General features: G+C 45.0%; 1 protein-coding gene across 1 annotated transcript in view; it reads left to right on the top strand.

The window, feature by feature from the left end:
- The window catches only part of FAM178B (family with sequence similarity 178 member B), a 219,152-nt gene that overhangs the window by 191,301 nt on the left and 1,927 nt on the right, over positions 1-25,924 (top strand). Inside the window, exons 9-10 of the mRNA XM_067470607.1 lie at positions 7,358-7,435; positions 17,952-18,120. Coding sequence (XP_067326708.1) covers positions 7,358-7,435; positions 17,952-18,120 — 247 coding nt within the window. The remainder of the gene's footprint in view (positions 1-7,357; positions 7,436-17,951; positions 18,121-25,924) is intronic.

The following is a 25,924-nucleotide window of genomic DNA, read 5'->3' as shown; positions in this document are numbered from 1 at the left end:
CGCTTGCGAGGCTGGTGGGACCGAGAGCAAGGTCTCTCCAGACGATCTTAACAATCTTGATGGTTCATAGGTTCGGACAGGTAAACTGGGCCAGAGTCGTTTAGGGATTCATAGATTAACACCAGCACTTTGAATTGTGCTCGGAAGCTAATTGGCAGCCAGTGGAGCTGGCACAACAGAGGAGTAGTATGCTCCCTGTACCCCGCTCCTGTTAGTAATCTGGCTGCCGCTCGTTGGACTAGTTGGAGCTTCCGGGCAGTCTTCAGAGGGAACCCCACGTAGAGAGCGTTGCAGTAATCTAAACCGGATGTAACCAGAGCGTGGACCACCGTGGCCAAGTCAGACTTCCCAAAGGAACGGGCGCAGCTGGCCCATCCTCTATTCGGATATCAGCCAGCATGCCAACAACTGAAATCAAGGAACAGCTTCCTAAAATCAACAGCTACAATCCTTAATATTTCCCCATCCCTGCCTAATAGCTTTAACATTCTACCAAATGGGCTCTTGAACCTTAAACAATGAGAAGATGCACTGCAACATTTCCTTGAGGATCCCTCCTTCTTGTCATTTCCCAGTCCGCCCAGTTGCATTTCCTTCTCCGTCACCTGGAAGGCTTTCATTTCACCCCTATTTTGCTGCCACATCCATCCTGTGCAGTATACCAATTGCGCTGCCACATACTTCTTCCATTTATCACCTTTGCAATCTTTCCTCGTTTTCCGCTCAATTAAGTATTATATTTACCTCTTTGCTCCTCAGTAAACTGGATTTGAATCTCTCTCTTGTGTCTTGGCGTGTGCCGGGAAGAGCTACGCTTTCGATTGCTTTTCTTTTTCAAAAAAGAAGAAAACAAATGAAAAATTATATTGAAACTAATGACCACCATTACGATATAAGCATGAACTACATATTGTAATGTTGTGAATCCTGAATAATGAGGTTAGCCAGGAGGTTTCCAGTTTAAATTTCAGCTCACTTACTGAACGAAACTCACTAAGCCAGGAGGGTATCCCAAGGTGGCTTTGGAGTAGCCTCAGTCTCTCTCGAGGAATCATTCACAGTCATGCTGATTGTCGTATGGGCATAATAATATTTACTTCCCTTATTATTTTGCTAACAGGCTGGGCTAACAGGGGGGTTCCAGTAATTCATCCCAAAATGCAACTTTTCTAAGCTTTTTTCCCGCATATTCAGCTCTATTTCTGCTAGAAATGAAGGAAGTCAGATGTATGAAAGCCCGGCTACTAAATAAGTGGAAACACTATACCAGTAGTTCTCCCACAATAATAAGCCCTCCTCCACAAATAATTTGTTTCTCTTTTATCTCACCCGAGTTTTAAACCAGTTTTAATTAGTTCTTTTAACCATTACATGTAGCCCACCCATTGTCACTGTGTTTGTGTTTATTGTAATTTTATATTGTTGTATATTCATATGTTTTATGTAATTATGATGTTGTTTATTGTTTATTGTTTGCGTTTTTGGTTTGCATTCAGTCGTTCTTTATTGTAATTGTTGTTTGGGCTTGGCCCCATGTAAGCCGCTCCGAGTCCTCATCGGGGAGATGGTGACGGGGTACAAATAAAGTTTATTATTATTATTATTATTATTATTATTATTATCAATCCTTCCTAATGCAACCTCTTAATACATGTTGTTGACTTCATATTGTTTTGACCCCCAAACATAAAATTATTTTTGTTGCTATTTCATAACTAATTATGTCACTGTTATGAATCGTAATGTAAATATCTGAGATGCAGGATGTATTTTCATTCACTGGACGAAATTGGGCACAAATATCCAATACACCCAAATTTTAATACTGGTGGGATTGGGGGAGGATTGAATTTGTCATTTGGGACTTATAGTTCACCTACAATCAAATTGCATTCTGAATTCCACCAACAATGGAATTGAACCAAACTTGTCACACAGAACTCCCATGAGCAACAGAAAATACTGGGTTTGGTGGGCATTGACCTTAAGTTTTGGAGTTGTAGTTCACCTACATCCAGAGAGCACTGTGGACTCAAACCATGATGGATCTGGACCAAACTTGGCACAAATACTCAAAATGCCCAAATGCGAACACTGGTGGAGTTTGGGGAAAATAGACCTGGACATTTGGGAGTTGTATGTCACGTTGCCAGGGCTCTATCTTGTTTAGGTAGAGATGAATCAAACTCCCAGTTTTATCAAATAGTTTAATTAAAACAGCACTTACTTGCTGGCTGTTTTAATAGACCAAAACATAAAACATAAAGATAGCACTCAGCTACAGAATAAACAAAAACTGATAACAAAAATAACTTCGTAGTCAAAAGGGTCCAGCCCAATGGTCAAACGCCGAGAGTTCAATAACAGAGTCCAGGGATCAAGAGTCTATACCGTAGTCAAAAGCCAATCCAAAGGTTCAAGGGTTCCAAGATTACAGGAGACAGGTCAGGATACCGAAAATCCAACACTTTGGGGTGGGGGGTGGGGGGGAAACCAGCAGCAACCACCACCAAAATGCAACAAATACTTTTCTCCCAAAGATAAATCTCAAAGTTAGCTTCTTAAATCCAGTAACACCCAACTGCAACCCATCTCCTGCACACCTCCACCCTTACCTGTAAACTGTTACTTACAAACTATTCAGCCCTTTAGAAACAAGACTCTTCCATCACCAACTGCCAGGTCTACCACCACCATCCACCATCAACTATGGAATATATTACATTGTAGTTGCTGGGATTTATAGCTCACCTACAATCAAAGAGTATTCTGATCCCCACCAACGATAGAACTGGGCCATCCTCCCACACAGAACCCCCGTGACCAACAGAAAATACTGTGTTTTCGGATGGTCTTTGACAACCCCTCTGCTGAGAAACGCTGATTTATATGGTTCTACACTGACCATATAATGCCATTTAGTGCTATTCAAACCACATTACATGGTCAGTGTAAAATCAGCCTCATTCTCTCCTGGGTGCATCTACACTGTAGAACGAATGCAGTTTGTCCCCACTTGAACTTCCATGACTCAGTGCTATGGAATCCTGGGAGATGTTTTTTGGTGAAGCAGCAGCACTCTTGGCTAGAGAAAATCTTGCAAAAACGACACCTCCCGGAACTCTAAGTGGCATCAAGCTGCATTAATTCATTCTACAGTGTTGATGCACCTTTGGTTAGTCTTGTAATCACTGTTTTTCGGGGGAACGGGGAGGACTTGGAGTGTGGCCTTTCTGCAAATCCTTCAATATCAAGTCTGTCTTGACCATCTAACCCTTAACAGAAGAAGCCAGCATTTCTTTATTAAAGGCAATTCCCCAGGAGGCCCCTGTTTGCTTAAAACTGCAGACACGGTTTGTCTAATCTGAAAGGCAAAAAAACGAAGTAAGATATATCTTCATCCACTCATTGATCTCAGCTTTACTTGGCCGGGCCTCTGCTTGAAGACTTACAGCAGGGGGAAAAATGCCCCTCACCCTAGTAATTGGTTCCATTACATACTGTCCTTCGGCAGAAATTATCACCAAGTGGGCACTAAAAGGTAATACATATCCATTAAACACTGTGACAAGAAATGGCAGGTAAATCAATGTAGGTTGTTCTGCGTAGGGATACAAAATTAGGATTGGAATTGATACTGAGCAGTACTTAAGAGTGCATCTACACTATTGAATTAATTCAGTTTGACGCCACTAACTGCCGTGCCTCAATGCTGTGGAATAAGTTCTGAAAGATCTTAAGCCATTTCTGCCAAAGAGGGTACAAACTACAATTCCCAGGGCCCCAAAGCATTGAGCCATGGCAGGCACAGTGGCACCAAACTGTATTAATTCAGCAGTGTAGATATATAATAATAATAATAATAATAATAATAATAATAATAATAATTTAAAAAAAAACTCGGTGAGGCTTACATGAGGCCAAGCCCACAGCACATCAATAAAACGAAGGCAATAACAAAATAATCAGTATAAAACAGTAAAATAAATTTCAAAACAAAAATAAACAATAACAATAACATACAAGCATTTAAAAACCTATGGCTGGGCCAAATGTAATAATGTAATAATTTAAAATTTAAAAAATAATGCTGGGCATGAACATGGCAGGGTATAACTAGGATATGCCCTGATATGCCCTAAATTATCATTGGAGATGTAGTTTTACAAGGTATTTAGTCTCATCTGCCAAAGAACGCTGATGCCTCATCAAACTACAAATCCCATGATTTCACTGCATTGAGCAATGGCATCTAAACTGATGTCAAACTGCATTAATTCCACCATATTGATGAACCCTTAAATTCAGTTGTCAATTTTCTCATAGTGGGTTGTTGTGAGTTTTTCAAGCTGTATGGTCACAAGGTGTTTTGGACTTCAACTCCAACCATTCCTGACAGCTTCAGGCCCCTTTCCTATTCCCTGTGCTACCTCGGAATGTTGAGGCTGCCCAATCAGAGACCATATGCAAATTGTACCACAGTGGCAGCCAGTCAGAAAGCTGCCACAAACACCTATGTCCTCCACATACAAACACTGTCTTTTATTATATAGATAGATTTGGAGTTAAACACAGAGTTGACATGGAAATAATCAACTGCTACTGTATGTGTGGCTATGCATGTGTTTGTGTGTTTGGTTGTATTATTAATAATATTATTAATATTATCGGAGCACCTGGAGGCACAATGGGTTGAACCCTTGTGCCAGCAGGACTGAAGACTGACAGATCAAAGGTTCCATTTCAGGGAGAGCGCAGGTGAGCTCCCTCTGTAAGCTCCAGCTCCCCATGCTAGGACATGTTTTACCATCCCACAAGGATGGTAAAACATCAAAATATCCGGGCATCCCCTGGGCAGCATCCTTGGAGATGGCCAATTCTCTCATACCAAAAGCGACTTGCAGTTTCTCAAGTCTCTCCTGACATGAAAAAATAATAATATTATAACTATGATTATTTATTAATACAGCAATTTTTTTTTACCTTCTTCTCCCTGTGGATTGAAGCATGGCACACATCAAAAAATAGCACGACACATAATGTGGTGTAGTGAAGTAGCATGTCAAAACCTGATAAACATTGTTCAATAGCTTTCCCGTGATGTGCAGAAACAATGAGTAACATTTCTAGTTAACGTTCAAAATGCATTTTAAAAGGATCCTTTTTGGCAGGTGTTTTTCCAAGTTTGTTATAAGAAGGGGTAGTTCTGAGTCTTCAAATATATATTGTAATGTATCCTAAGTTTTAAATTGTACTATTTTTAGCATTGTTTAGAGAGGAAAGGGGCACACCATCATCATCCAACTGCATTAACTGCACAGTTGGATGTGGGGGTCCCAAGAGGGTTTCAGAGGGATCGCCATAGACCATCGAAAAACACATATTTGACAGAGAAGGCTGAAGTTCTCTCGGCCTGTCCTTCTCTTCCTTTTTGGAAACAGGCAGCCACCAAAAGCCCTCCTCCATTGTGTTTGGCCAGTCGCTTCGCCACCCTCTCAGCCAAGGGGAGGGGTGTTTCTGAGACCCCAAGTGGGGGAGGGGAGAGCAGGCATGCTCAAGTGGTGCGCATGTGCGGGCGAGAGAGAGCATGCGAGGCTGGAGGTAGACTTGCGCCAACCAGTTCCTTCAAGGCATGGGGTTCTATGTGGGACGTTTGGCCCAATTTTATCATTGGTATCGCATGGCAGCATAGTGCACATGTGCAGGCAGGGGGGAAAGTGCCCTCATAACGTGGGAGTGTGAGTGTCCCAGCAGCATCAGGAGGAGGAGCAACAGCAGAAGCAGATTATGTAATTTGTTAACAGCATTTATTAGAAAAAAATCCAGTCTTTCCCTTTGTTTTTATTAATGCTCCCATTAGAAAAATGCGTAAGGATGTGGGTGAACTCCAACTCCCAACATTGTGGGTCAATCCTCCCCACACCCTGCAAGTATTCAAAATTGTCCACGTTGGGTCTTTGTGCCAAGTTTGGTCCAGATCCGTCATTGTTTGGGTTCACAGTGCTCTCTGAATGTAGGTGAACTACAACTCCAAAAGCAGCCTCCGGTAGCGCAGTGGGTTAAACCCTTGTGTCGACAAGACTGCTGACTGACAGGTCGGCGGTTTGAATCTGGGGAGAGGGGTGAGCTCCCACCTCAGCTCTAGCTTCTCATGTGGGAACATGAGAGAAGTCTCCCATAGGATGGTAGTGTTGTGGCTCAGTCTGAGCCTGAGTCTGAGCCTGAACTGTCTGGGCCTTATGCTGAGCCTTCTGGGCCTGCTGGGCCTTCTGAGCCTAACTTTCTGCAGGATGACGAGGAGGCTGATGGGTTACAGATTCCTGTACATGTTCTAGGGGCTGATGGCGTGGCTTCTGAAGAAGAAACAGCAAGCTTGTTCCCCGGTGAAAGGAATGTGTCTTTTGATAGAGATAGTGAAACTCCACAAGTGCAGGTGGAGACTCCTTTCGGTTCCCAGAGTGATCAGGCCCAGTTGGGCCAAGATAATGAGTTGTTTAGCTTTGAAGATAATAGTGAATCAATGAGTAGACAGGATCATTTACAATTAAGAATTTGCAGAAGCACACGTCTGGCCAGCAAGCTTGAAGCCAAAGGTCAACGCAATGCTTTCATGTCAGGGAAACTTATTTAATGATGTAGCTGGCAGGCATTTCTTGTCAGTCCAATGTTGCTCTTTCCCTGTTAACTTCTGTGGAATTACCTTGGCTTTTGCGGAGCGCTCCTGGCTGCTTTCAGACTTGGATTTTGATCCTGATTTTACCTGTCTTCCATGGACTCTTGTTTGACCATTGCTAAGGGATTATGCTTCATGTTATTTGCCTTTGGATCCTGGGAACTTTGCCATTGCATTTAAGACTCTGCTTTGCCTATTGAACTTCTGCATCTTTATTTCTCAGTTTTGATTTTGCTTTTTCTCAATAAACTACAAAACCTAGAGCCTTGGTGTATGGTAGTGTCTTGAGCAAGGTGAAGCTACCCAGATGGCCAATTCTCACACCAGAAGAGACTTGCAGTTTCTCAAGTCGCTCCTGACACACACAAAGAAACCCCTCCAAAACTTAAGGTCAAGTTCTGTTGTCCTTACTCCCCCAAACATATTGTTTTTCTGATTAATCGCTATACTTTAATTATGTTCAGTTTGTAACAATGGAAACGCATCCTGCATATCACATATTTCCATTGTGATTCATAACAATAGCAAAATTACAGTTATGAAGTAGCAACGAAAATAATTTTATGGTTGGGGGCCACTACAACATGAGGAACTGGGGTCACGGCATTAGGAAGTTTGAGAAACACTGCTCTAATTCCTCTTCCCTGAGCAGTTTATTTTCTATTTGCTCTCTCTCCCTTCTAGGCTTGCTACCTGTGCTATAGCCTCCTGACCTTGGCCAACGCAATTGTGACTAACCAAGCTGTGCCTTCAAGACATCAGGTAAGTTGGGGCAAGAAGGGAGGAAACAGGCCAGAAAGAATGGATCCCATGCCAAGGAAACAAAATTGCAGTACATTAAATTTTAGGCCAACCCCAAACTGCTCGGTGGAGGAGAAAGCTGGAAAGGGGCCTGTTTAGTGGGCAACGTAAATTGCAGCTTTGCAGCCGCTCCAAGAAAGTCAGCTCCCTGGCAGGGCACCTAGAAACAGAGGAAAAGGAGGGCTGGAGCCAGGAACAGTGCAAATCATAGATCCTCTTTGCAATGAACAACAGAATGATACGGAACAGACACTGCCTTGTAGAGAAGGAGGCTTTCTGTGACTATTTAAAAAAGACATGTGTTGTGCATTTTGGTTGGCCCATAAAGGTCTCACAACACTTACTTAGGTGATCCCTCGTTGGCCGAGTAGTCTTCCAGGATCAGTATTCTGGTGGGTCCGTAGGTGACTGTGGAGCCTTATTCTTGATTTGCATCTTCTCCCGCAGTGAGGGCATTGCTTTCCAGGTGGAAGGTGGTCTCGGTCGGGGTTGGCTTGACACGCCTTCCTCTTGGCACGTCTCTCTCTTTCACCCTCCATTTGTGCCTCTTCAAATTCTACAGCACTGCTGGTCACAGCTGACCTCCAGCTGGAGCGCTCTAGGGCCAGGGCTTCCCAGTTCTCAGTGTCTATGCCAAATATTTTAAGGTTGGCTTTGAGCCCATCTTTAAATCTCTTTTCCTGTCCACCAACATTCCGTTTTCCGTTCTTGAGTTCGGAGTAAAGCAACTGCTTTGGGAGACAGTGGTCGGATATCCGGACAACGTGGCCGGTCCATCGGAGTTGATGGGGAGGACCATTGCTTCAATGCTGGTGGTCTTTGCTTCTTCCAGCACGCTGACGTTTGTCCGCCTATCTAGCCAAGAGATTTGCAGGATTTTCTGGTGGCAGCACTGAGTTCAAGGAGTTGCATGTGACGTCTGTAGACAGTCCATGTTTCGCAGGCATATAGCAGGGTTGGGAGGACAATAGTTTTATAGACAAGCCCCTTGGTATCCCTACGGATGTCCCAGTCCTCAAACACTCTCTGCTTCATTCGGAAAAATTCTGCACTCGCAGAGCTCAGGTAGTGTTGTATTTCGGTGTCGATGTTGACTTTGGTGGAGAGGTGGCTGCCAAGGTAGCGGAAATTGTCAACATTTTCTAATGTTACACCATTAGGGCTATATCTCTGGAATGGAAAGGCTGGTGACTGCTGGAACAGCACTTTGGTTTTCTCGATGTTCAGTGACAGGCCAAGCTTCTATGCTTCTGCAAAGGTGGCTTGTAGATCTTCTTCTGAATGTGCACAGATGACGTTGTCATCAGCATACTGGAGTTCTATAACAGATGTTGTTGGAACCTTGGTTTTGGCTTTCAGTCTGCTGAGGTTAAACAGCTTGCCATCTGTCCGATAGATGATTTCCACTCCAGTGGGAAGCTTCCCATCAACAAGGTGAAGTATCATAGCGATGAAGATGGAGAATAAAGTTGGGGCAATAACACATCCTTGTTTGACGCCTGATTCCACCTAAAATGGGTCACTTTGGGAGCCATGCTGTTCAAGACTGTTGTCATATGGAGGAGCCGCAGGATGTTCACACAACAACAATGTTCTCACAACAACAACAACAATACAGTGTCCAAAACATAGGCAATTCCCCATGGCCAATACAGTGCACTCACCTGTGTCAAATAACAGAGGATGATAGCTGGTAAGTCTTGAAGATACTACTAGATTCCATTCCTGAATACAGACCCTTTTTCCTTTGCATGCTGAAACTGACTAAGTAAAGGTAAAGGTTTCCCCTTGAATCATAGAATCATAGAATCAAAGAGTTGGAAGAGACCTCATGGGCCATCCAGTCCAACCCCCTGCCAAGAAGCAGGAATATTGCATTCATATCTCCTCTCATCCTTCTCTTCATGAGAGAAGCCTCCTCGCAGGATTGCAAGACATCCGGGCGTCCCCTGGGCAACGTCTTCGTAGACGGCCGATTCTCTCAACCCAGAAGCAACCAGAGACGACTTGAAGCATGCAAACAAGGAAGCAAAACAACCAACGGTCCTTTTCAGGACCAACCATGACAATAATCGCAATCAACATCGAAGGCATGTCAGCTGCCAAAGAACAACTGCTCTATGAACTGTGCCGAGATAAGAAATGTGACGTGCTGTGTGTCCAAGAAACACACAGGGATGAACGACAGAAACGACCCAAAGTTCCAGGAATGATCCTAGTAGCGGAAAGACCACATGCGCAGTATGGAAGTGCTGTCTTTGTCAAACCAGGCCTCCAAGTCAGCAGTGCCCACAACACTGAAGAAAACAATATCGAGGTTATAACAGTAGAGCTTAATAACATCACCATCACCTCTGTGTACAAGCCCCCAAATGAAGATTTCTGTTTCTCCTCCCCCGAGAACTTTGACAGGCACCAAAGGGCGGTAGTAATTGGTGACTTCAACAGCCATAGCCATGTATGGGGCTATGCCCAAGAGGACAGAAATGGAGAGGCTGTCCTGTCCTGGTCTGAACTGCACAAACTATCACTCATCCATGATAGCAAGCTCCCACCATCCTACAACAGCGGGAGATGGCACCGAGGTTACAACCCAGACCTCTTATTTGTGAGCGACAGCATCGTACAGCAATGCACCAAATCAGTGGGACCACTAATCCCAAACACACAGCACCGACCAATAATATGCCAACTGTTCCCAACAATAAGGCCTCAGGAAGTTCGATTTAAACGAAGATACAACTTCAGAAAGGCAAATTGGACTAAATTCTCAGACATGTTAGACGACATGATCACATCGGTCGCGCCAATCCCTGAGGAATACGAACATTTTATTGAAATAGTGAAAACCTGCTCACGGGCCTCTATACCGAGAGGCTGCAGAACCCACTACCTCCAGGGCATTACTCCTGAAACAGCCGCCTTGTTGGAAAACTACTACAGGCTCCACAACGAAGACCCATTCAGTGAGCAGACTCTTCAGGCAGCGCAGAGCATTGTGTCCTCCATCTCTGAAGCCAAGAAAGAACAGTGGATCAAGTTGATCACAGAGGTCGACATGGGCAGGAGCAGCCAGAAGGCGTGGAGGCTGCTGAGACGGCTGAGCAACGATCCCTCACAAACTAATACTCATGCCAACATAAAGGCAGATCAGATAGCACACCAACTCTTGAAGAATGGGAAACCCAACCTTGCCACCAAAGTAGGAAAGAAACCAATAGCCAGACAACCAGAGATTGAGAACAACAACCTCCATGAACCCTTTACATCTACTGAATTGGACATGGCTCTCAACAAATGTAAGAATGGCAAAGCAGCTGGCTTGGATGATCTACGGATGGAACAAATCAAGAACTTTGGTCCAAAAGCAAGGCGCTGGCTGCTGGAGCTGATGAACAACTGCACTGCATCCTGTCAGATCCCCAAAATCTGGAGGAAAGCAAGAGTCATCGCCATCTTGAAGCCAGGCAAAGACCGTAATGACCCAAAAAGCTACAGACCAATCTCCCTGTTGTGCCACCTCTACAAAGTTCTGGAGAGACTTATTTTGCATAGAATTATGGAAAATATAGACCCCTGTCTGATCCCACAGCAAGCTGGCTTCAGAAAAGGCAAAAGCTGCACATCGCAAGTGCTGAACCTGACCCAGCACATAGAAGATGGCTTTGAAAGGCAACAGATCACAGGAGCTGTCTTCATAGACTTGTCAGCAGCCTATGATACTGTGAACCACCGCCTCCTCCTGAGAAAAATGTATAATATCACAAAGGACTACCACCTCACCCGCCTCATAGGAAACCTGCTACAAAACAGGAGCTTTTTTGTTGAGTTCCAGGGCCAGAGAAGCAGATGGCGGAAACAGAAGAACGGCCTGCCTCAGGGGAGCGTGCTTGCTCCATCCATGTTCAACATCTACACAAATGACCAGCCACTGCCAGAAGGGACAGAGAGTTTCATCTATGCTGATGATCGTGCCATTACTGCTCAAGCAGGGAGCTTTGAGATGGTAGAACAGAAGCTCTCCGAAGCTCTAGGTGCTCTTACTGCCTATTACAGGGAAAACCAGCTGATCTCTAATCCATCTAAAACACAGACATGCGCCTTTCACCTTAAGAACAGACAAGCATCCCGAGCTCTGAGGATTACCTGGGAAGGAATCCCACTGGAGCATTGCAGCGCACCCAAATACCTGGGAGTCACTTTGGACCGTGCTCTGACCTACAAGAAGCACTGCCTGAACATCAAACAAAAAGTGGGCGCTAGAAACAACATCATACGAAAGCTGACTGGCACAACCTGGGGATCACAACCAGACACAGTGAAGACATCTGCCCTTGCGCTATGCTACTCTGCTGCTGAGTATGCATGCCCAGTGTGGAACACATCTCATCACACTAAAACAGTGGATGTGGCTCTTAATGAGACATGCCGCATTATCACGGGGTGTCTGCGCCCCACACCACTGGAGAAATTACACTGCTTAGCCGGTATTGCACCACCTGACATCCGCCGGGAAGTAGCAGCCAATAGTGAAAGGACCAAGGCAGAGACATCTCCAGCTCATCCCCTGTTTGGGTATCAGCCAGCACGTCAACGACTTAAATCAAGACATAGTTTTCTTAGATCTACAGAGACACTCGCTGGAACACCCTAGCAAGCGAGAGTCCAAAAGTGGCAGGCCCAAACTCAGCACCTCAATTCATGGGTGACACCAGATGAGAGACTCCCCCCTGGGCACTCAGAAGACTGGGCAACTTGGAAGGCGCTGAACAGATTGCGCTCTGGCACCACGAGATGCAGAGCCAATCTTAAGAAATGGGGCTACAGGGTGGAATCCTCAGCATGCGAGTGCGGAGAAGAACAAACCACTGACCACCTGCTGCAATGCACCCTGAGCCCTGCCACATGCACGATGGAGGACCTTCTTGCGGCAACCCCAGAGGCACTCCAAGTGGCCAGATACTGGTCAAAGGACATTTAACCAAATACCAAATTTAAAAAATCTGTGTGGTTTTTTTTTCTTTTTTTTTTCTTTTTTCTTTTTCTTTTTAATCTCTGTGTTTGTTTTGCTCTGTTAGAATTGTAATACAATGGTTGCTGATGACACGATAAATAAATAAATCCTTCTCTTCTTCAGGCTAAACATGCCTAGCTCCTTAAGCCGCTCCTCATAGGGCTTCTTCTCCAGACCCTTGATCATTTTAGTCGCCCTCCTCTGGGATCTTGTCGAAGGCCTTACTGAAATCCAGATATGCTACATCCACGGCATTGTAGAGCTTGTAACTCTATCGAAAAAAGAGATCAGATTAGTCTGGCATGACTTGTTTCTGATAAATCCATGTTGACTATTAGCAGTGAGCGCATTTGTTTCTAAGTGTTTGCAGGCCACTTCCTTAACAATCTTTTCCAGAATCTTGCCTGGTATCGACGTGAGGCTGACCGGACGGTAATTGTTTGGGTCATCCTTTTTTCCCTTCTTGAAGATTGGGACCACATTGGTCCTCCTCCAATCTGCTGGACCTTCTCCTGTTCTCCAAGAACTCTCAAAGATGGTTGCCAAAGGTTCTGAAATGACTTCTGCTAGTTCCTTCAATACTCTTGGGTGTAGTTGATCTGGCCCTGGGGACTTGACATTACGTTTAGTCGAGTCTGACTCGAGGGGGGTGGTACTCATCTCCATTTTTAAGCTGAAGAGCCAGCATTGTCTCTAGATACCTCCAAGGTCATGTGGCCTTTCAGTCGACAAGTTCAACAGCTCAGTGGTTTAAACCGCTGCGTCACCGGGGCTCAATGAAACTGACTAACGCTGCTGAAAACAACTTGTCAGTATGGCTCTCTTTCAGAGGCTGGATGCTTCTGTATATGAACTGCTGTAGAGTGTGAAATGTGGGGTGCTTGCTGGTCTGCCTCACATATGACACAGTCTTGAAAGATGCCCTTGTTCACAGCCTTGAAAGATGCCCTTGTTCACAGCACTTGCCCACTTCGATCCATTTGACAACATGCAAAGAACTGAAAGTTCCCACTCCCGGGCCTAATTTGTCCCAGACCAACGGCATGGCATATGGTTAGAAATGAAAGCTAAAAATTCCCTCCCAAGGGCCCTGCCTGCTGAGAAGTGTTCCTGCTTGAAATGAGCAGGAGGAGGTTACATACAGCCTTTTTGCACATCTCCCATGAATTTCAGCGGGACTTGCGCAATTTCCTGGCAGAACATGCCCTGGAAAAAGATAAGTATAACATTTAATTTTGAAAGTGGCAGCTGTGTGAAATTCATGGCTGAGAAAGTAGTCTTCTTAAAAGACTAACAGATTATAAACTTTCACAGTACGGAGTTAACTATGGTGCTTCCCTGATATATCTTCGAGGAGAAGATGACAGGGGATAGGAAAAAGTCAGGGCTACTTAATGCCTTCTTTGCCTGAGTCTATTATTTATTATTTATTTAGCAATTTTGTATACCGGTCTTCTCCCCTCTATCGGGGGACTCGGGCCGGTTTCCAACAATAAAATCACAAAACAATTATTAAAAACATCATATAACATATTCAATTAAAACGTTATAATAGCAAAATGCAATCATATAATAACAATGGTCAGTCGTCATAGTGAATTCGTTGTCCATCATTCATCGTCATCTATCCGATCACAGAAATATTGATTCACTCATCGAAAGCCAAACCTCATAGCCAGGTTTTCACCCGTTTTCTGAACAACAGAATGGAGGGGGCATATCTGATGTCCTTGGGGAGTGAATTCCAGAGTCGAGGGGCCACCACCGAGAAGGCCCTGTCCCTCGTCCCCACCAGGCGCGCCTGAGAGGCCGGTGGGACCGAGAGCAGGGCCCCTCCAGACGATCTTAACAACCTAGATGGTTCATAGGGGAGAATACGTTCGGACAGGTAAACTGGGCTGGAGTCGTTTAGGGCTTTATAGGTTAACACCAGCACTTTGAATTATGCTCGGAAGCTAATTGGCAGCCAGTGGAGCTGGCGCAACAGAGGAGTAGTATGCTCCCTGTACCCTGCTCGTCTACTCACAAAAAGAAAGTCATCCTCAACTTCAGCAACATGGACTGGGTGAAAAAATACTCCTGACCTCACAATTGAGGGGGAAAAAACAAGTGTGGATCATTGATGTTGCAATCCCAGGTGACAGCAGAAATAATAATAATAATAATAATAATAATAATAACCCATTATGCAAAGTAAGCATTTGCAGTATAGTTGATGTTGCCCAGGGGCGCTCTTGGGGGGAAATAGACCTTGACATATGCGAGTTGTAGTTACTGGGATGTATAGTTCACCTAAAATGAAAGAGCATTTTGAACTCCACCAATGATGGAACTGAACCAAATATGGCACACAGAATTCCCACGACGAACGGAAAATATATATCAGTGATTGGTTTTGGGGGGGGGGGGCGAAATACTGTTTGCTTACCGTTGAAAATTACCTAGGGCCGCCTCCTTCTATATATCCCAGTAACTCGCATATATCAAGGTCTATTTTCCCCCAACAGTACCTCAAGAGTGCCACTGGGCAAAATCAACTATACTGCAAATGCTTACTTTGCGTAATGGGTTGAGGTGCCCCTGCCCGCAGTGCATCAATAAATGAAGGCAATAACAAATAATAAATACAAGACAGTTAAAATAAATATCATAAACAAAAAATACACAATAAATAATAACAATAACATACAAGCATTTAAAACCTATGGCTGGGCCAAATGTAATAATTAAAATTTTAAAATATTTAAAAATAATACTGGGCATGAACAAGGTAAGGTATAACTAGGAAAGTGTTTTCAAAGAAAGATGAGGGTGCGCAGACAATCCTAAATCAATGTTAAAGTGCATTTGAGGACATATTGCTAAGAGTTTTCCTTATTCTGGGAAGGCACACTGGAACAACCATGTTTTCAGGCCCCTCCTAAAGACTGCCAGCATTGGGGCATGTCTGATGTCCTTGGGGAGTGAATTCCAGAGTCGGGGGGCCACCACCGAGAAGGTCTTCTCCCTCGTCCCCACTAATCGTGCCTGCGAAGGAGGTGGGAGGGTGGCCCCACGTAGAGTGCATTACAGTAATCCAATCTGGAGGTCACTAAGGCATGGATCACCCTGGCCAGATCCAACTTCATGAGGTACGGTCGCAGCTGGCGCACGAGTCTTAATTGTGCAGAGGCTCTCCCAGCCACCGCCGACGCCTGAGCTTCAAGTGTAAGTGAATATTTTTAAATGATGAGAAGCAATTGGAAAAGCTGACATGATATGAGGATTTAAAGATCGAACTGCAAAGACTCTGGCACAAGCCAGTCAAGCTGGTCCCAGTGGTGATTGGCACACTGGGTGCAGTGCCTAAAGACCTTGACTTGCACTTAAAAACAATCAGCGCTGACAAAATCACCATCTGACAGCTGCAAAAGGCCACCTGACTCGGATCTGCATTTATTATTCGCCGATACATCACACTGTCTTAGACACTTGGGAAGTGTCCAGCATGTGACTAAATACAAAAGCCAGCAGAGTGATCTTGTATGCTGTATACTAATCTTGTTGTGCATCAAATAATAATGATAATAACAACAACAAGCCAGTAAAGATGGTCCTTGTGGTGATTGGCAGATTGGGTACAGTGCCTAAAGACCTTGGCCTGCACTTAAACACAATTGGCGCTGACAAAACTGCCATCTGTCAGCTGCAAAAGTCCACCCTACTGGGATCTGCATGCATGATTTGCTGATACATCACGCAGTCCTAGACACTTGGGAAGGATCTGACGTGTGATCTAATACAACAGCCAGCAGAGTGATCTTGTTTGCTATGTACTAATCTCGTTGTGTACCTAATAATAATCATCTTCATGCCCCTTTTCAACCTAAGGTACTGTTGATGCATCTGTGAATTTCTCCATGTCTCTTGATGGCTGCCTTTGCTCCTTGCTTGAATTTTTTTTGTGTGTCAGGAGCAACTTGAGAAACCGCAAGTCACTTCTGGTATGAGAGAATTGGTAGTCTGCAAGGACGTTGCCCAGGGGATGCCTGGATGTTTTGATGTGTAAAACATTCTTGTGGGAGGCTTCTCTCATGTCCCCACATGGGGAGCTGGAGCTGACAGTGGGAGCTCATCCATACTCTCCCTGGATTTGAACCTGCGACACTCGGTGGCACAAAGGGCTTAACCCATTGTGCCACCGAGGGCTCCCTTGCTTGAAATGGGACAATATTATTACAGTCCGACCCCTGAAACAGGTGTCTGTGTGTCACCTACCCGCATTTGGCAAATAGGTTCACAGCAGGAATTTTCCATGTCCCCTAGGTGATGCCGTGGAGAGCTTCCTCAGGGCTTTACCAGAGCACCTCACTGGAGGACCCAGCAAATTCCTATTGAGGATTTATTTATTTATTTATTTATTTATTTACAGTATTTGTATACCGCTTTTCTCACTCCGAGGGGGACTCAAAGCAGTTTACACATAAGTAATGGCAAAAATTCAATGCCAGTACAAACAATTACAATTATACACTACAATTTGACATAAATTAAATTTAAAAATACATCCATTAAAACAATAAAACAGTCTCATCTGTTGAATCGCCATTCAAGTCATTGTCTTGCTGAAATGCTGCATACATTTACTTCTACTGCCCGAAGGACTGGTTCCAAAGCCATGATTTTAATTTGTCAGGATTATTTGGTTATGCATGTGTGTTTTTCAATGTGTTTCTATGTAATTCAAGATGAATTAAGATGTATTTCAAGATGGATTCTATTCTGCTCTATTGTGTATAAGAAAACACAGTGCTGAGGCTGTGAAACTGTAACCTTGACAGAAATCAGATAACGTGTTCTCTGGCTGGGAAGAAGAGGGAGGATCTGGTCTCAGTCAGAAGTCAGATAAGCAGATGTTCAGAGACTGTTGTTTGTGCCTGGTAGTTCCTGTCTGTTGCTTGCTGTGAATAGACGTGTATAGATGTACTTAGTAAACTTAGATTTCTGTTGTAACTGAAAGCTTGCAGAATCCTGATTTCTGAACACAGTGTCTGCTGATCTAGCAATCCTTCCGCTAGCAAAGATTCAATACTCTGACAAAAGGTTATGGGCCCGGTAGTCACTGAAGAACCAGCAGATGACTAGGATTTGCTATCGATCCAGACCTGTAAGCTGATCCAGAACCGGAGTTAACCCAGTTGGCCAGGAGGGAGGGAGTGGATCCTACCTCATTTGGGAGTGTGTTCCATAGGCGGGGGGCCACAGCTGAGAAGGCCCTGTCTCTCGTCCCCGCCAGGCGCATTGTGCTGTTGACGGGAGCGAGAGCAGGGCCTCCCCAGATGACCTTAGATTACGAGGTGGGACGTAGGGGTGGATGCCTCCCCTAAAGTTTAGGCTCCACTTCAAGCAACTTCTCCTTGTCTTCACTTGCCTCTCTTACTTCATCTATGACCCCATGCTATTCCCACTCGCTCCTTTCCACAGAGGACCCTCTCTCAGCTCTGCATCCAGCTGCAGCAACACATCAGTGCCACCATCCGAGAGGACTCCCGCCTCATGTACCGGACGCAGCTCAAGGACCTGGCAGCCCGCACCTACATCAAATGGCAGGGGCTTCTGACCCGGGGCTGGCTGCAGACCACCCTCCCTGCAGGTAAGTAGCTTCTGTGGGACCTTGGGACCTACTTTCCAAAGCAGGAAACAACAGGCACACTTTACTGAACTTTTTTTGCACATGTATCCATTGTGGGAGTGTGCATCTACCTGTGCCCATCCACCTGTCAGTACAAGTCACCATTGTTTTGAGTCAGCCCTGCAAGAAATGAGAACCTGGCAACTGTGGCTCTGTTTCCAGCTGTCTGTGGCTAATCACATATTATATGCTTGGCCCTGCTGTTGGCAGGAAGCCCATGGCTGACAGAAGGCAGGACAAGAAGTTGGAAAAGGGATCAGGCTGACCAGAGCCAGGCCTGGCACAATGCCCTGCCCCCAAAGCGAAAGGCGGCCAAGCCATCACTCCAAAAGTTCCTGATCAGCTCCAAGAACTCACCCTTCCTGCCAGATAGCAGGACTGAAAGAAATGTTTTTAAATACTGGTAGCAAAATAATAATAATAATCATCATCATCATCATCTTTATTTATACCCCACCACCATCTCCCCGATGGGGACTCCGAGCGGCTTACATGGGGCCAAGCCCGGACAACATAATACAGCAATAAAATCAAAACATAAACAACAAACAACTATAACATCATCAGAATTACATAAGAGAAGGAAGAAAAAGAGAAAAAAAAAGGCAATCATAAAATAACATTCTAATAAAGACAATCACAGTAACGATAACAATGGGCGGGCCGCATATACAGGATAAAACAATTAAAAGACTGTAATGAGGTAAAATAGGAGCAGGGCATTTACGGGGAATTCATAAAAACACAGAGTTGTTGGACTAAACTTCCCATTTGGAGGGTGCGCGATCTAGTAGCAGAAAACGTTGGGGGGTGCAAAATGTCATGGTGTGCACCTACTCACCAAAGGCGCAGCGGAAGAGCCAGGTTTTAAGGTTCTTTTTTAACATTTCTAGTGAAGGAGCTTTCTTAATCTCAGCAGGTAAAAGATTCCAAAGTCGGGGAGCCACAGAGGAGAAGGCTCTCTCCCTTGTACCCACAAGACGAGCTTGTGAGATTGGTAGGGGTAAAAGGAGGACCTCTCCCGAAGATTGAAGGGCCTGGGTTGGTACATGGGGGGAGATGCAGTCACGAAGGTAGGTGGGTCCCAAACTGTTTAGGGCTTTATAGGTGATGACCTGTACCTTGAATTGGGATCGGAAAATAAATGGCAGCCAGTGGAGCTCCTTAAACATGGGAATCGAGCATTCCCTATAATTAGCCCCGGTTATTAATCTGGCTGCCAAGCATTGGACAAGTTGTAGTTTCTGGGCCGTCTTCAAGAGTAGCCCCACGTAGAGAGCATTACAGTAATCCAGTCTAGAGGTAACTAAGGCATGGACCACCATGGTCAAGTCAGACTTCACGAGGTATGGTCACAGCTGGCGCACGAGTTTTAGTTGTGCGAAGGCCCTGCCGGCCATCGCCGACACCTGCGCATCAAGTGTTAGCGCTGAGTCCAGCATAGGTTGCCACCCAAAAAGCAAGATTTTGTTTATTTTCATGGAGAAAGAACTCTTGTCTTTTGGAGGCAAGTGTGAATGCTGCAATTGGCCACCTTGATTAGCATTGAATGGCTTTGCAGCTTCGAGGCCTAGCTGATTCCTGCCTGCAAAAAGATCCTCCATTGTGCCTGTGGCAGGGCTGAGGTTGCAATGCAGCAGGTGGTCTGTAGTTTACTCTTCTCCACACTTTCGCTTGCTGAGGTGTTCCAGCGAGTGTCTCTGTAGAACTTAGAAAACTATTTCTTGATTTAAGTCGTTGACATGCTGGCTGATACCCAAACAAAGGTTGAGCTGGATATGTCGCTGCCTTGGTCCTTTCACTATTGGCTGCTACTTCCCAGCGGATGTCAGGTGGTGCAATACTGGCTAGACAGTGTAGTTTCTCCAGTGGTGTAGGGCGCAGACACCCCGTGATAATGCAGCATGTCTCATTAAGAGCCACATCCACTGTTTTAGTGTGGTGAGATGTGTTCCGCACTGGGCATGCATACTCAGCAGCACAGTAGCATAGCGCAAGATCAGATGTCTTCACTGTGTCTGGTTGTGATCCCCAGGTTGTGCCCCAGGTTTGCAATGCTAATCAAGGTGATTAATTGCAACATTTACACTTGCCTCCAACAGACTAGAGTTCTTTCTCCTGCCCTGAGCCTTCCACAGATATATAAACCCCATTTTCCTAGTTTCCAACAGACCTCACAACCTCTGAGGGTGCCTGCCATAGTTGTGAGCAAAATGTCAGGAGAGAATGCTTCTGGAACATGGCTAGACAGCCTTTAAAACTCTCAACAACTCCGTGATAGGTTTGCTTTCAGGTTGCAACAGGTCAGTAACAACTGGAAGGCACACAACAGCAACAAATATCAATATTGAGTGCACAGGAGTCCTCGTCTGTTTTCACCTTTTGTAACCCTACGCCACTACAGATCGAGTGCATGCCTGGTCTAGTGCTAAACCTCTGTGTAGCCAAAAATGTGCTGACTGCAGCAGGGAGAATGAGTGAGAAGGGGTTAACCAGCTAGCTTTGCCGGAAAAGGGCCTCACAGGGGATAAGCTGCTTTTGTGAAGGGAATTTGGGAGCCGTAGCAGCCAGAGAGCTCATCAAGGCAAGCACTACCCTTCCTCCCTGCACCCCGTGGCTAGAGGGACCCACCACTCTAGCCAGCAAGTGACAGAAGGATGCCACCCAATAGGTCCAGTTGGGAGACCGAAGCTGACGTCTTTTTATTCAAACTGGAATAGCACTGCTGTTGTTACTCTCCATATCCCATTACTCAATAAACAGGGCACACAGAAGCTTATACTAGTGGGCTGTTTACTCAAATTTTATAGGAAAGGCCTAGACAGTGTTTCTCAGCCTGGAGGTCAGGACCCCAGGAAGGGAGGTTTCAGAGGGGTCACCAAAGACCATCAGAAAACACATATTTCTGATGGTCTTAGGAACCTATTTGTCAGAGAAGGCTGAAGATCTCTCCGCCTGTCCTTCTCTTCCTTTTTGGAAACAGACAGCGAATCGTCCCACCAAAAACTCTCTTCAGCTGTGATTGGCTGGCCTCTCAGCCAAGGGGAGGGTTGTTTCTGAGACTCCAAGAGGGGAGGGGAGAGCAGGTGTGCTCGGCACATGGCAGCATGGTGCACATGTGCAGGTGAGGGAGATGAGGGAGAGCATGCAAGGCTGGAGGGAGGCTCATGCCAGCGAGCCCCTTCAAGGCCAGGGGGTTATGTGTGGGAAGTTTGGCCTTAGTCTATTGTTGGTAAGGTTCAGAATGCTCTTGATTGTAGGTGTGAAAGGGTCTTTGAGTGAAATTTGCAAATGCTAAGCAAGGGGCTTTGAATGAAATTAACAGCAAAAGAATATTTCTCTTTCTCTGTATACCCTTTCTCTGTAGAAAAAGAGCAACACGGAAGAAAATGTTTTTAAGAAACAAGATGTGACATGTAGAGGTCGGTAGTTGTGTTGTGGTTAAGTTCAAATGTTGTGGTTAAGCACAGTCTGCAGGTACAAGAAGGTACTTTCCATCAAAAGGTCAAGGGAGGGGGCTGGAAAGAGAGTACTTTCCATGACAAAAAAATGTTCTTTACTTTATATATCGGTGGTTAAAAGCCATCTTGTCCCCTGTGACATCAGCGCCCCTCCCCCAACACCAACGGCCACTCTGGGGCCAGAATAAAGAAGGGGAGCCAGGAGGACGTTGCCATCTTGTCCCCTGTGACATCAGCGCCCCTCCCCCAACACCAACGGCCACTCTGGGGCCAGAATAAAGAAGGGGAGCCAGGAGGACGTTGCCATCTTGTCCCCTGTGACATCAGCGCCCCTCCCCCAACACCAACGGCCACTCTGGGGCCAGAATAAAGAAGGGGAGCCAGGAGGACGTTGCCATCTTGTCCCCTGTGACATCAGCGCCCCTCCCCCAACACCAACGGCCACTCTGGGGCCAGAATAAAGAAGGGGAGCCAGGAGGACGTTGACATCTTGTCCCCTGTGACATCAGCGCCCCTCCCCCAACACCAACGGCCACTCTGGGGCCAGAATTGTTTTTATACTATGTCTTGAATTTTGTTGTTCCTATGTTGTAAACTGCTGTGAGACGCCCCTGGGCTGAGAACAGCGGTATATAAGCAAAGTAAATAAATAAATAAATAAATAAGGGGAGGCGGCAGTCACTTGAAGGGTAGCATCTGCGTATGCTGCCAGGCTGTCCGTCTTCTTCATGAAGAAACTAAAATAAACCTTGTTTTTTGATCTTTTTTTGGGACTGTCTCCCCCCTTTCGTGTTCCCATGATGTGGACCTAAGAAGACCCAATTTAGGGTCTCTAACAGGTGAACTATAAATCCCAGCAACTACAATTCCCAAATGTCAAGGTCTATTTCCCCCAAACTCCAGCAGTGTTCACATTTGGGCATATTGAGTACTCATGCCAACTTTGGTCCAGCTCCATCATTGTTTGACTGCACAATGCTTCCTGGATATAACTAAACTACAACTCGCAAACTCAAGGTCAGTTCCCACCCAATTCTTCCAGTATTTTCTGTTGGTTGTTGGAGTTTTGTGTGCCAAGTTTGGTTCAATTCCATCATTGGTGGAATTCAGAATGCTCTTTGATTGTAGGAGTACTATAAATCCCTGCAACTACAATTCCCAAATGACAAAATCAACCCCAACTCCACCAGTTTTCATATTACTGGGCATATTAGGTTTTTGTGCCAAATCTGGTCTAGTGAATGAAAATACATCCTGCATACCGGAAAATTACTATACGATTCATGACAGTAGCAAAAGTACAGTTTCGAAGTAGCAACAAAAATAATGTTATGGTTGGGGGTCACCACCACATGAGGAACTGTATTAAGGCATCCCGGCATTAGGAAGGTTGAGGAACACTAACCTAGAAAGACCTAGAGGGATGCAGACAGGAAACTGGAACCATTAGAGGGCTGACATCAACTGGAGTCAGAGCTCTGATTGCCCAGCTAATTAGTAACACAGATTTAATGAGTTGACTTCTCTTCCTGTTCTGATGGCTGGGCTCCCTTTTAATCCAATCAGCCAGAGCTGGACAGTTGGAGGATGCAACTGCTGCTTGGGGGATGTCAGTCGTATGGGGCTGGAATGACAGAATAGAATAATAATAATAATAATAATAATAATAATAATAATAATCCTTTATTTGTACCCTGCTACCATCTCCCGGAGGACTCAGTGCGGCTTACAAGAGGCCGAGCCCAAATACAACAGTAAAAACAACAACAACAACAGCTTTTCTGCTACCAGCATATAGCAGAGAAGCCAAACAACTTTAATACCGTTCCCCCATTCACAAAATAAAAGTGAAAATATATATGTGTGCATGTGGCTGGAGTGTCTGCTTACACCAGACGTCCTCAAACTGTTTAAACAGAGGGCCAGGTCACGGTTCCTCAAACTGTTCTTGGGCTGGATTATAATTTTAAAAAAACATGAATTCCTCTGCACACTGCACATATCTTATTTGTATTGCAAAAAATACTTAAAAACAATACAATAATTAAAATGAAGAACGATTTTAACAAATATAAACTTATTATATATGTGTTAAAATATACAATAAGTTTATATTTGGTAAAATTTTTGAATTTATTAAATATAAACCTGTGGCCGAATCGAGCAACCTCAAGCATCCGAAATGGAAGGACTGCTAAATGGCCTCTGTCTGTCTGTATGTCTTGTGCTGGTACAGCCGTACCAGAAGCTCCAGCTTTATTTGCTTTGTATTGAATGTTTGCTTGCAATCCAAGGCTTGGGATTCTGCAGAAGGGTGGCTTCCTGTTAAAGCTTGCAGTTATAGGGCAGGCCACCTGTCCATCATCATTAAGCTTTGGTTCCGCCCCCTGTTCAGGCTCTGAGAGGGATAGGAACCATTTTGGTCAGTTTCAGCAAGGATAGCTAATGTACAGGATGTGTACAGGCTTCTCCTGTGCAAAAGCTTCAACCCTTAAGACTTTCCAGGGGGAAACAGTCTTAAGAGCATCCAAAGATTCCCAGGGAAACAGCCCAGAGGAATTTCGGAGGGAAAAACAGCTTTGAATATCAAAGAACCAGCTGAAGAGACTACAGGCCTTGCTGGTAGGTCCACTCGGTGCTTTGAAACGCAGTTCAACCCGGTAGTGGAGCCCACATCAGTTAAGTTTAGGTTCACAGTCAGTCTGGGAGAAGTTAGAAAGGGATTTTCCTTTAAAGTAAGTAACAGTTAGTAGCCACCAGTTGCACAAAAGCCTGGAAGCATTTGTTTAACCTTTTGAAGACAAGAAAAGTTTTTGTTTGATTGTTCCTCAATAAAAGACTTTGTTATATTTCACAAGCCCTCTAAAGACTGTTTGTGGTGGAAAATTTCTAAGAGCTTCTCTTTGGGCCCCCTGGCTTCCTACTGGGCAAAGGTTGCACGTCCTGTTCTAAAGGAAATTCTTTACAGGCCCAGTGCGCGACAGAACATGTCTCTTATGTCAAAAACGGCATTGAATGTTTGCCGTGTATATGTACATTGTGATCCGCCCTGAGTCCCCTTCGGGGTGAATATAAATACTGTAAATAATAAATAAATAAATATTAGTATTTAAATGGGAAGCATGGGCCTGCTTTTGGCTGATAATATAGGATTGTTGTTGTTGTTGTTGTGTGCTTTCAAGTCATTTCAGACTTAGGCTAACCCTGAGGAAGGGCCGGATAAATGACCTTGGAGGGCCGTATCTGGCCCCCGGGCCTTAGTTTGAGGACCCCTGGCTTACACAGACAAGCTCCTGCCTCCACAAACAGCTATAGCTCCCAACAGGCAAGAAACACCAAGGACCCTCCCTCCAATGACATTGCAGGTTATAGTGAGGACCATGAACATGTCCAAGAGCCCTGCCAATGTCCTCCATAAACACCATACTGCCCACCAACCAAGTGAAGGCTTTCCTATGGGGACAATTCCATCCTAGATTGTATGTGTTTCCTCCACCACAGACATCCCAGTGTTTCTGGGATTGGCATGGAATTTGCATGACCCCCACCCTCTTCCTCTCCCGTAACCCTTTCGTATTATTTTCTATGACACATAGCAAACAGAAGAACTGATCAGCAACTGAACATACTAGAGAGATTTGGGGAGAATTCTCCATGATTTATAGGAGTTGTGGGTACTGGTATTTATAGTTCACTTGCAATCTAAGAGAACTCTGAACTCCACCAACGATGGACCTGGAACTAACTTAGCACACAGAACCCCCATGACCAACAAAACATACTGGAGGACTTTGGAGGGATTTATAGGACTTTTAGTTCATCTACATCCAGAGCACAATGAACCCAAACAGTGATGGATCTGGACCAAATATGGCATGCATACGTGATATGCCCAAATTTAAATACTCATGGATTTTGAGGGGAATTGACCTGGAAATTTTGGAGGGGTAGCTACTGGAATTTATAGTTCACCTGCAATCAATGAGCACTCTGAACTCCACCAAAGATGGAACTGGACCAGACTTGGCTCCCATGACCAGCAAAAAATACTGGAGGACTTTGGGGAAAATTCACCTTGATTTGGGGGAGTTGTAGTTCACCTACATCCAGAGAGCACTGTGAACCCAAACAATGATGGATCTGGACCATACTTGGCACACATACCTGATATGCTGAAATTTGATTACTACAGGGGTTTGGGGGGTGACAGGGACTGAACTTCCTTTTTGGGAGTTGTAGTTAACCCACAACCAGGGAAACAGTGACCTCCGCTGATGACGGACCTGGACCACACTTGGCATACA

This window comes from Anolis sagrei, chromosome 7 (assembly GCF_037176765.1).
Source record: "Anolis sagrei isolate rAnoSag1 chromosome 7, rAnoSag1.mat, whole genome shotgun sequence".
NCBI classification, from domain to species: domain Eukaryota; kingdom Metazoa; phylum Chordata; class Lepidosauria; order Squamata; family Dactyloidae; genus Anolis; species Anolis sagrei.
Note: the sequence above shows the minus strand (reverse complement) of the source record. Positions and strands in the feature narration are given on the sequence as shown.